Genomic DNA, 12,381 nt, shown 5'->3' with positions numbered 1-12,381 from the left:
GATCTCTCTAATGTGTACGTGCTATTATTTTAGGTCTCCGAATTCAATCCTTTGACGTTCACCAGCATAATCGAGTGTGAGAAGCCCAACAACGACCTGACTAGGTTCCGTGGGTGCATGTGAGTATCGGACCTCTGCCTGGGCTTACCCTTCTGTTTGACACACAATATGAGTGTGTACAGTCGACTCTTGAGCAGCTTGCGGTGTGGGGTGCCAACCCCTGCCAGTGTCCATGGTGGATTGAGGACCTGCCAGGGTACCAAAACCACGGATTTTTAAGTCCCATAGTCTGCCCTCTGGATCTGTACTTGCACGTCTGTGGATTTAGCCAAGCTTGGATGATGTAATACTGTGTTTGCGGAAAAAACCCTGCGAATAAGTGGAGCCACACAGCTCAAACCCATGTTGTGGGACGGCCCACGGTGTATAGTATAACACAGCGTGTGTCTGTGTGTGAGTGCAGCCTTTCAGGACTACTGCCCTGTCCCTGAGCTCACGGGGCTGCTTGACAGGAGTCTGTCGGCCGTGGACGCTGGTCAGATCGCCTCCGTCCAGCAGCCTGGGAAGGTGAGGGGGTGAGAAACACGGTGACTGCACGTGACCGCATAAGTGGAAGCACAGACGCCAGGCAGAAGGAGCCTGCCTGGGAGGTCATGCCTTCGTTCATACTCTCAGCCATTGAACAAGTATCTGCTGAGCACCTACTATGTGCTAGGCCCTTTTTAAGGCTCCAGGGATAATGCAGTGAACTGAAAACAAATTATTTCACTGTAGTCAGGGGAACACAGAGACATAAACAAAATTAAAAGTCCTCAAGCATGTTAAATAGATAGTCCAGCTCCTTGCTCCAAAACAGAGAGACAAGAAAGGTAGATGAATGACATGGGATCAGCTGCCTGGTGGTCTTTGTTGAAGCTGGGCTGGGGGCTGTCCGGGGGAAGTAAGTGCCACCCTTGTGCTTCTGCGAATGGTTGGAAATTCCTGTAATTGTGTTAATAGTTGTGCAGGCTGCGTACAGGCGGTGTGAGGAAAAGGGAGGTGGGAGAGAACAGGGAGTTGCATGGACTTGTGGAGCTGGCGGGGGTGCCCCGCCGGGGCGCAGCTGTGTGGACCCAAGCCGGGGGCCGCAGGTGTGATGCAGGGAGCTGGGGCCTCCCGCAGCATCCAGCTCTGCGGGGCCAGCTGCTCAGGATGCTGCTTAGAGGCTGAGGCGCAGCGTGGCCGCCACAGACACGTAGGCGGGGCTGGAGCTCTGCTCCTGGAGGGGCTCCACTGCAAGAGCTTTTGGCATGAGTTCGAGGCCTCTGCTTCGCTGACACGTTCCGCATCATTGCCTGTGTGCGTGCAGTGGGCTCCCCGTCTTGTTGGGGGCGATGGGGGAGTCAGTGAATGAAAAGTGTGCACCATAAAGGGCAGGAGATGTTCACGCCTGCTGAAACTGCCCGTGCTTGCCTGTTCTGCCCTGAGGATCAACCAGAACTTGGAAGTGTTAGATCACCCCTTAAAACAACTGGTTAAAGGAGGGCAAAACTGTTAAGAAAAATCCTAAAATGTCAGCTGTAAAATTTAGGGGCAGATATTCAGGCCTCCGTCTGAAAGCGGTCTTGTGTGGGTTTCCCAGCCCCTGTGTGCACCGCCCACCCCTAGCCCCAGACTTTGTACATGTCACACCATCCTTGGCACCACCCCAAAATCTCCAGGGCCTGGCGGGCAGAACAGAGCAGACCCTGCAGTGAAGGAGGTGGGGGCAGCCTCTAGGGAGAACATTCTGAGGGTATTCTTGCTGATGGGTAACTTTTGGTGATAACTCTGACCTCCTTCTCCAGGCTGTATTGTGGCCGGTGCCCTCCTGCTATGCGGGGTGTCAGGCACCCTGTGGTCAGACCACCCCCCACACAATTGTTGCCTGCCCAAGACTGGGACTGGAGCTGGAGGGGCTTCAGTCCCTAGTCAACAGCTCTCGGTTCTGCCCTTGGGAGCTCCGTCTGTGTTTGTTGGTTGTTGCTCGGTTGCTCAGTCATGTCTGAGTCTCTGCAACGTCATGGACTGCGGCACGCCAGGCTTCCCTGTCCTTCTCCATCTCCAGGAGCTTGCTCAAACTCATTGAGTCAATGATACCAGCCAACCATCTCATCCTCTGTTGTCCCCTTCTCCTCCTGCCTTTAGTCTTTCCCAGCATCAGGGTCTTTTTCCAATGAGTCAGTTCTTTGCATTAGGTGGCCAAAGGATTAGAGCTTCAGCTTCAGCATCAGTCCTTCCAATGGATATTCAGAGTTTATTTCCTTTAAGATGGACTGGTTTTATCTCCTTGCCATCCAAGGGACCCTCAAGAGTCTTCTCCAACACCATTTCAAAAACATCAATTCTTGGGCACTTAGCCTTCTTAATGGTCCAACTCTCACATCCATACATGACTCCTGGAAAAACCACAGCTTTGACTATGTGGACTTTTGCTGGCAAAGTATCTCTGCTTTTTAATACCTCTGTGTTAAACAGGGATATTAACTACATCTGGCTTTTACTGAGGCTGGCAGACTCTGGAGCCCATGCTTTCCAGCAAGACAGTGCCGGTGAACTACTCTACTTTATTCATCTGTATAATGGGGAGAATCCAGGAGGCCCTTGTGTCATGGGTGCAAAGCTTTGCCAATTTAGTATGTGGAAAGCTTTCAGAAGGGGGTGGTGCTTAATAAACATTGGCCACTATTATGGTCATTGCTTCTGGGTTAATGCCGTTGTAGGATAGAGCAGGGAGAGCCCAGTTAGCAGGAAGGCTGAGGGGAGAACTCAAATACTCCCTGGGAAGGAAGATCCAGTGGACGAGCAGGCCGGCAGGAGGGCTTGTCTCCTATGTGAGGATCAGGGAAGAGACTGGTGGAGGAGAGATGGGAGTTGGGATTCCCTGCACGTGAGGAGCTGGGCGAGTTCAACTGGTGGAATGACCCAACTGATAGAAAAAATGCATATGATAACAGTTCGGGGAGTAGGAGCTGGATTTACAGGTTTGAGGAGCCTCTGTAGATTGTGTTTGAAGATGGAGATACAGCAGACCAGCGTGGGTCAAGGTCAGAGGGCACGAGAGGAAGGGTACAGATGGCGGTTCCCACAGTCCCGGAGCAGGGGCCGGGGATGCCCATTCAAGCGCAGCGGTGATAGAAGCACAGGAGCCCGACTCGGGAGGAAGGCGGCCATGCGCGGACTCTGTGGGAGCCCGGGAGTGAGGGCCCCGCTGTGGGGGCTGATGACGAGACGGAGGAGGACTTCTGTTTCAACCACTCATTCTAGAAACGGGTCTCGAAAAGGAAGGGCCGAGCCGGGAATGAAAGCCTCAAAAAAAGAAGAGGGACACTTTGTAGGGAGAGAGAAATAACAAAGGCTGGCTGGAGATCTCCAGGGGCCCTCCATGGGCGGGGACTGCGGTGACCCGGGAGGGCATGTCCTGCGGCCCTCGCCCACCTGCAGCCCGAGCACCGCCCCCGCGCCGGCCCCAGCGGCCTTTTTCGGGAAGACGCCTCCAGAGGACCAGCCCCAGCGGCCTCGTTCTCGGGAAGATATCTCCAGTGGACGGCGCCGCACCCGCCGCCAGGCTGACTCAGCTGCCCAGACGGACGCCTCCAGCAGGCACTCACGCGTCTTCCTCGCTGGCGCCGCCCGGTTACGTGGCAAGGGCAGCCCCCCTCAGGGACCTCTCCCGCTCTGGTCCAGCCCTGTTACCCTGTCACGCTTTTTCTCACTTTTCCCAACAGGCCGTCCTGCCCGCGGGTTCCACCAGAGCCTGGCCTGCTCAGGTCCTGAGTACCTAGACCGCCCCTGCAGCTGCGCCTTGCTCTCTCTACTGGGCAGTATTTGGGGTTTGCTACAAGGAAGTCAGGGTGCAGATGGGACCCTCTCATGGATAGGCCTGTCCAGCCGGGGCTCTGGGGCTGGCTGTTGGCAGCGGTGTGTTGAAAACGCCTCCCTCTGTGACTCGGGCGGAGGTCTGCAGGAAGAGTGCTGGGGAGCGGGAGGCAGCTGAGCAGGGCCTCGGAGAGGGGCCTGGGCCCAGGTCCTGAGTCCTCCTCCAGATCCTGAGCCCTCCGCCAAGCAGAAGGGAGGGAGAGGGCCTCCGCCCGCCTCTGGCCCTGACGCTCAGGCTTGGGGCTGCCCTGGGCTGGATGGAGAGCTGCGGCTTAGCCTCAGGTACAGAGCAGCTGCGGAGCCAGTTCCCTGGTTTGCTGGCTCTCGTTGTCTGCCCCTGGCGGCCTGCCTTCGGCCGGCCTCAGCTGCCGCCCGGTAACCCCACTCAGGCCACCAGGCAGGCCAGTGGGTTTCACTCTTAATCCAAATGTGAAACCTTAGCTGTTTGCAGCTGGAGAACTAACCTTGCTTAAGATTGTACCAAGACTTCTCCAGACAGTCCCAGCTCATCCCCTTCCCCTTAGGAAAGTTATCCTGTGTTTCTGAACCTTGGCTTCCAGCAAATTCTGGACAGAACAGTGGCTGACAATGGAGTGAAAGACCCGATGTGAATCGAAGCACTTCATGCCAGAGGGCGGGGTCAGCCATGCTGTGTGGTCCCTTTGGTGTGAAATGCCTGCAGTAGGGAACATCTTTAAAGGCAAAAAGGGGATTTGTGGTTTGCCAGGGTTGGACATGGGGGAGGAATGGGTGGTGACTGCCAATGGGTATAGGGTTTCTTTCTGATGAAAACATTCTAAAATTAGCTGGTGGGGATTACTGAAAAACTCTGTGAATATACCAAAAAACCTGGGCTGTACACTTAAATGGATGAATTTCACAGTATATGAAACATAGCTCAGGCTGTTAAAATAAAAGCGTTAGGCGCCTCATTACTCCAGTGTGCTTTAACGCCCACTGGCTTTTATAACTCTATTTTTTGGTTTTGGCTGTGCTGGGTCTCACTGCCATGCAGGCTTCCCTTCAGTTTTGGAGGAGGGGAGCTTCTCTCCAGTTGCGCTGTGTGGACACCTCCCTGCAGTGCCTTCTCCTGTCACAGAGCACAGGCTGTAGAGCACTGAGGCTCAGTAGCTGCAACACGGGTTTAGTTGCTCTGCAGCATGTGGCATCTTCCTGGGTCGGGGATCACACCTGTGTCTTCTGCATTGGCAGGCGGGTGTTCTTTACCACTGAGCCACCAGGGAAGCCCCTGCTCGTTGACCTGAATGCAGTCCCTTTAGCTGTGAATGCATGCTCAGTTGCTCAGTCTTGTTTGACACTTTGCAACCTCATGACTGTAAGCCGCCAAGCTTCTCTGTCCATGGGATTGTCCAGGCAAGAATACTGGAGTGGGTTGCCATTTTTTTCTCCCGGGGATCTTCCCGACCCAGGGACCGAACCCACTTCTCACGCGTCTCCTGCCCTGCAAGTGGATTCTTACTACTGTGACAGCTGGGAAGCCCCGTCCCTCTAGTGAAGCACTTACGAAATCCTCAGAGAGAGGAGCTGAAAATACCACCACTGCCCACCTCTTCCACTGCCCTGGGCCCTGGCAGCCCAGAGAGTTGCTGTGGATGTAGACTCTGGCCATGAGGGCACCCCGCTCCTCTCGCCCAACAGCTCTAGGGCAGAGTCATGGTGGCCTTTGAAGCCACTGGTTAACCATTTTCACTTACTCCTAAAGAATGAATAAAACAGAGAGGTTAGTTGGTTTTGTCTTCGAATTCAAGGTTCCGTTTCCAGCTGTAAAGCTGGGCCCTGTTTCTTGTCCTAAGTCCTCCGTGAAGCGGGTTCCGGGGTCCCTGCCTGCAGGCCACAGAGCCTGCGTGACCACGGGGAACCTCAGGATACTGGCCGCCACCCAGGAGCTCTTCTACGTGGTTCAGATTAAGCGTTAAAGGGTGTGACTCTTTGCTTGGGCTGATGTGGACTGGGCAGGTTAAACCACAGAAACATACTGTCTCACGGTTCTGGAGGCTGGAAGCCTGAGATCCGAGTGTTGGTGGGACTGGCGTCTCCCGAGTTCCCTCTCCGGAGCGTGCAGACGCCCACCTTCTCCCTGTGTCCCCACACCGCCTTCACCTCTGTGTTTGTCCGACTCTGCATCCGAATCTGTTCCTCTTATAGAGACAGCAGGCCTGTGGGGGTGGGCCCCACCCATATGCCCCCATTTTAACTTAATTGTCTCTTTAAAGACCTGACTCCAAGTGCAGTATTCTGAGATACTGGGGTTAGGACATGAACAAACGAATTCTGAGGGAGAACACACGTCAGCCCATAAAAAAGAGCTGCTGAGGGCAGTGTGCTGGGCTCATGTTGTCGTGTGCATCTTCCCAGAGTCAGCCTGAGCCTGCGGGACCCTGCCGCCCTCTGCAGGGACTTTCCCCCTCCAGAGACCGAGGCAGCCCTTTTGCTACCAAGCACCTTCCAAGTGACACCATTCTCCAGCCTTTCTCCCCTTCTGACACAGGGTCATCGCTCAGAGTACAGTCCTCATTGTCAGTGTGGGCGGCCGGGAGCTGTAAACAGGCCAATGAACCCGCTGAGATCAGTTCTGGTCTGACATGATCTCATTAGAAAGCACAGCAGTTGCTAAAAGGTGTAGGTCATGTCAAAGGAAGCTTAATGGAATAAGTGCCTTTTTCTTGTTTCTGTTGAGTTCATCTCTTGTTCTGAATAAACTTAACTGGTTTGGTTTAGATGACATGTCCTTGGCTGCTGTTCTGAGGAGTGGTTTCCATGCCTGGCTGTTGCAGAGAGAACCGTGGTGGTGGAGCTGGGTTTGATGTGTGACATCTCCCACGTGCGGGTCTCTTGACACCTTAGCTGGCACTGAGGTCTCAAGTCTTGAATCTCTTTTTAAAGTGAAACTTTACTCTGTTCTGGAATTGCCACAAGGAGGGTATTACACAGGGTTGGTTGCCCATGGGTCTGCACATTATTTTGCATGACTTCTGCAGAAACTGATGCTGTGATGGTAAATACCAGGTTTGCAGGAAATGTGTCCCACAGCATGTGCTTTGGCCTTATCTTTATTGTGTAGCTTCTTTTCTTCACTGTGAAATATTTTGATTTTCCTGGTTGTGAAGAACGTGGATTGTGTTTGACACATCCCTCATGCAGGTGACCAGGGACTGAAGTGGCAGGAAGTACTGTTTGCACCAGGAAAAGACCTTTTGGGCTCCGTTTCACCTTGTTCCTCTCCACACCAGCTCTGTTCCTGGTCAGTGGGCACTGTGCTAGGAGCTGTGGGAAGGATGGTACTTGCAGGGGTCCTTGATTGGCCTCAGTACCTCAGAGAAGGAGGCGGGGCTGGGGTGGGCAGGAGGGCTGGAGAGGCCTGTCCACCTAGGCTGTGAGCGGGTGGCTTCCTGGAAGGCGGGGGCTACTGCCTGGTTGATGGAGGTCAGGCTGCGCCCCTGCTCGAGTTCTGGAAGCCTCCAGGGCCTCCCCTTGAGACCCATTCATCAGGCTCCTGGGACCCCCTCCATGCCAGCATAGGACAGTCTTGGCTAACAGGGCTGAGGCTGTGCCTGCCATTAATGGGTCAAGAAGATGAATTTAAAAAGCAGTTGCTTGAACTTTGTATAGTCTCTGAATCTAAATAACTCATGCTTTGTCGCTCAGCACGTCCGACTCTTTGCGACTCTATGGACTGTGGCCCACCAGGTCCTCCATTCATGGGATTCTTCAGGCAGGAATACTGGAGAGGGTTGCCATTTTCTCCTCCAGGGGATCTTCCCAACCCAGGGATCGAACGCACATCTCAGGTGTCTCCTTGCATTGGCAGATGGATTCTTTACCACTGAGCCACCTGGGAAGCCCAATAAACCAAATTTAAAAATTGTCTCATGGAATTTATCACATCAAATTTAACATGTTGATGTTTCTAATGACTTTTTATAAGAAGAACAGAATGTAGACATTATTGTTGAAACCAATGTGATCCCTTTTTCTAGAGAAATATTTGTACTTTGTGATAATATGAGGTGTACTGGTGAGCAGTATTCTCTGTGGTGAATTGGCCGTGGGCAGAGCCCACCTGTCAGGGTCTTCCTAGGCAAGCTTCCTACCTTGGGCCCCAGTCTGGGCTCTGCCCTCTCTAACTGTGGCCAGTCTCTGTGGTGACAAGCCTACAGTAGCCCTGCTTCCAATTCTGATGTGTGGATCTTTCCCACACCAGGCAGTTCTGTGACATCAGCCGGCTATCCCACAGTCTAACTCAATTCTGACACCACGCAGGGAGAGTATCAGATCCCATGGGTAACAGGCTCAGTCCTGTGTGTCAGGAACAGCCAGGCTCAAAGACCAAGTATTGGAACAGCGGACATTCCTAATGCTCTTATCACTTAGGAAATTACAAGAATTTTGGGAGCTCTTTGCCAGGTACTGGGGCTAAATATTAGAATAAAAGGTTATTCTAGCAGTCCTGTTTACAAAGGTGTTAGGAACCCTGTGTCAGGAACCAGGAGCAGAGACAAAATTATACATACCTTATTATTCCACAAAGCCCATGGGCAAAGTAAATGAACAAACATCAGGCTCTGGGGAGGCTTCTAGAGGTTTGTGTAGCCCCACCTCCGCTCTTTCCGAGACCCACTGGGCCCCTCCGCACCTCCCCTCTGCAGCTCCCAGCCTAGGCCTGCCTTCCCTGGTGGTACTGCTTGAGTAGTGAGCACCCTCCTGACCCATGCCAACTGTTCCCTGACAGCATACATGACAATGGCAAAAAGGCTGGACTCTACAAAGAAAACCTGCTGCTTCGAGGCTGCACCCTCCGAAACACGGAAGCCGTCGTCGGTATTGTCATCTATGCAGGTGGGTGCTGCGTGTCTCCCGTCTGGCACAGGTGCTGGCTTGCCACAGTGGGCTGGATGTTCCTGGACATGGCTCCCTGATTGTTTTGTTCTGTTCCTGATTATCAAAGTAGCATAAACCCATTGCAGGAAACCAGGAGAACAGAAGCAAAATGTTTAATAATATCTGGACCGGGAGTGTTCTTAGCATGTTAGCCAGTTTCTTTCTCTGCATCTCCCCAAGGTGGTCACACATTTGAGATGCATTGTGGAACCTGGTTTTCTGACTGAGCTTGTCCCTTGCGGATCGCTGGATGGCAGCCTCCTTCAGTCCATCTGTCCACACTGGCCCTGGACGATCGCTGTCCTCTGTCTGCCCCGCAGGACACGAGACCAAGGCTCTGCTGAACAACAGTGGCCCCCGCTACAAGCGCAGCCGGCTGGAGAGGCAGATGAACTGTGACGTGCTCTGGTGTGTCCTGCTCCTCATCTGCATGTCTCTGTTCTCAGCCATTGGTAAGTCTCCCTGGAGGGCCGTGAGGAGCGGGCCCTGCTGGATGGCCCCCAGGCATGCCTGCCAGGCACGCCGCGTCTGTCTCCTTCTGACCTGGCGCTCCAATTGATACATGTTTGTCCCAGGCTGGGCCTTGGGGTGTTTGTCCCAGTGAGGCCACGTGGAGACGCCTCAATGCATGAGCTTGGCAAAGCATGTTTTTGGAATGGGCAATTTCTTGGGTGGAAGGACAGCCTAATCACGTCTACTGTAATGATTCCAGTGGAAAAAGTGACACTGACCTTCTGATAGCAGGAATAAAGAGCAGTAGAAGCACAAATTCTACTAAAAGGGACTCTGGGAAAACAGGGCAAACGTTATTTGCGTTCTGAAAGGGGCTAGCAGTTAGGCTGAGAGTGGACTCTTGCACCTGTGGCCTCGAGTGGCCTCCAGACCTTACCTGCCTGGGGCCGCCTGGCAGGTAAGCACGTGGTGCCTCCAGGCAAATGATCGTTGTGCCCCTGCTCAGCTGCCACTGTGCCCAGGTGTGACGGGTTTCAGAGCCTATTAAAGGCACAGGTGTGTGGGCACAAAAGGGCTCTGTCATCAGCTGGGCATGGTGAGATCATGTGTGTTGCCATTGGCTTCTCAGTCTGTTGGACTTCCCTGGTGGCTCAGATGGTAAAACATCTGCCTGCAATGCAGGAGACTTGGGTTTCATCCCTGGGTCAGGAAGATCCCCTGGAGGAGGGAATGGCAACCCACTCCAGTACCCTTGCCTGGAGAATTCCCTGGATGGAGGAGTCTGGTAGGCTATAGTCCATGGGATCCCGAAGAGTCAGACACGACTGAGCGACTTCACTGGTTCTCAGTCTGTGAGCTGTGAATTTTGAATCTCCAAGCAGGGACAACAGGCAGTATTCTGAGCCTACCAGCGTGTTGCAAGACACATGTTAGGAAACTCGTCTCTGGAGTTCCTCACTGGCAGCTGCCCGCGCACACCCAGTTCCCACGTCGTGACCATGTGCTGTTCGGTGCCAGCGGCGGGGAAGGTCCAGGGCAGAGTCCCAGTCCCAGGGCCTGCCTTCCAGCGCTCTGATCGCGGTGCCAACAGTACCATGGGCTTTGCTTTCTTAGGTGGCCAGTCGGGCTCACAAAGCCCAGTGTGCTTATGTTGAGTGACAGTCCTAAAGTGTTGCTGTGACTTGGACTAGCACTACTCTTATTTCTCTGTTGGGTGGATGACTTTTCTCTTTGAATTTTGCTACAGGACATGGACTGTGGGTGCAGCGCTATCAAGAGAAGAAATCATTGTTTGATGTCCCTGAGTCTGATGGCACCTCTTTATCCCCAGTCCCAGCTGCAGTTTACTCGTTTTTGACCATGATAATAGTTTTGCAGGTAACAATACTAAGTTCCGATATGCCAGCTGGTTTACCTTTCTGGTGAGAACTTCAAGTCACCGTAGTCTTCTAAGACCTTCCTACAGATTCTGCATCTGTGAGGAGCACAGATTAACCTGATGAATGTGTTGCCTTCTGTGTTCCGCCCGACTTATCTAAAGGACCTTTTCTGGGGTGCTTTTCAAGTTAAAATTCTCCTTTACTGTTCTTAAGATTCTTAGGTTCTGAGGGGTTGGTTTTTTGATCAGTGTTTTTTTTCAATCAGTTACTTCTTTGGAAAGCCCATGTTTTATTTTAGAATAATTTTAACATCAACAGGCTAGTTACAAAAAATAGTACAGAGAGTTCTCACGTGTCTCTCACCAAATGTGTCCTAATGTAAGTGTATTACATTTCCATGGTACACAATCAAAACTGAGAAGCCAGCTTTAAGACTGCCACGAACAAGATTCCAGACATTATTTAGCTTCTACTGGTCTTTCCACCAGAGAAGGCAATGGCACCCCACTCCAGTACTCTTGCCTGGAAAATCCAATGGACGGATGAGCCTGGTAGGCTACAGTCCATGGGGTCGCTAGGAGTCGGACACGACTGAGCAACTTCACTTTCACTTTTCACTTTCATGCATTGGAGAAGGAAATGGCAGCCCACTCCACTGTTCTTGCCTGGAGAATCCCAGGGACAGGGGAGCCTGGTGGGCTGCCGTCTCTGGGGTCGCACAGAGTCGGACACGACTGAAGCGACTTTAGCAGCAGCAGTCTTTCCACTGAGGTGCTTTTTCTTTCCCAGGAGTCATTTCAGGATATCACATTGCAGTTTGCAGCACTGGTTATTATTATTGTTGTTGTTGTTATCGTTAGTTCCCCTGCCTCCCGAACAAGTCCTCGTCATTAACTGAGAAACTATGGCCCACAGGCCTCTGGGAGTGGCAGGGGCAGCAAGCATCTCTGCCATCCTCCTTAGGGAGACAGAGTGAGCAGAAGGTTTAGCCTTTGACTTAAAGGCGGGCTCTGCTGTCTTTTTTACATGTGCTTCACACAACGGGCAATAGTCTTATCTAACTTTCCAAATTAGTCTCCTTTTATGGATGCAAATTTTGTTCTAGCCTTGAGTTAGTACTGTAGTAGGCGTTGCATTTACATATGCTTAAGTTACCCAAAGAACCCAGTTAGTCGGGATGTGATAGTTTGAACCCGTAAGTATCAGCATAATATGGTTACTGCACAAATAAAGACAAAATTGAACGTTGGTTTTATGAAGGTTATTCTTGAATTGTCAAAGCATAACTGTAACTGTTCTTCTCCAAGCCTCTTGCCTCTGCTCTGTATTGTCCGAGATCACAGAGACTGTCCTCCAGCACAGAACCCGCCTCTGAAAAGACTGTCTCTCCTGAACGGTGGGGTGTGTCTGCGGCACGGGCAGCTCCTGCCATCGGGAGCCCCGGCTCAGCCTGGGTGTGAGGTGACTTTGCTTTTGAGGACTCTGACTGTGCCATCTGTTTTGTTTCTCTCTCTCCTTCCCCAGCTTCTCTCACGTGCAACTTAGTAATACGAAAATGCTTGCTTCTATACAAGCCCTGGTTTCCATGCTCCCAGACATGACAGTGGATTTCCTCTCTGTGGCACCATAGGCTGCCCTAGTTTAAACTCTTTGCCAATACTCTAATAGTCTAACAATACTGACTCTAAGCCAGCCTGTTTAAGCTCTGAAAGGTATAGTATAGTCCCTACTTACTTGCAGTTATAGTTATTTG

General features: G+C 52.3%; 1 protein-coding gene across 1 annotated transcript in view; it reads left to right on the top strand.

Annotated features, from left to right (window-relative positions):
* The window catches only part of ATP10A (ATPase phospholipid transporting 10A (putative)), a 181,441-nt gene that overhangs the window by 119,744 nt on the left and 49,316 nt on the right, over window positions 1-12,381 (top strand). The window contains 4 exon segments of the mRNA XM_005890679.3: window positions 34-119; window positions 8,648-8,754; window positions 9,117-9,248; window positions 10,496-10,626. Coding sequence (XP_005890741.2) covers window positions 34-119; window positions 8,648-8,754; window positions 9,117-9,248; window positions 10,496-10,626 — 456 coding nt within the window.

This window comes from Bos mutus, chromosome 21 (assembly GCF_027580195.1).
Source record: "Bos mutus isolate GX-2022 chromosome 21, NWIPB_WYAK_1.1, whole genome shotgun sequence".
Classification (NCBI taxonomy): Eukaryota; Metazoa; Chordata; class Mammalia; order Artiodactyla; family Bovidae; genus Bos; species Bos mutus.
The sequence above is the reverse complement of the archived record's forward strand: the minus strand, read 5'-3'. Positions and strand labels throughout refer to the sequence as shown.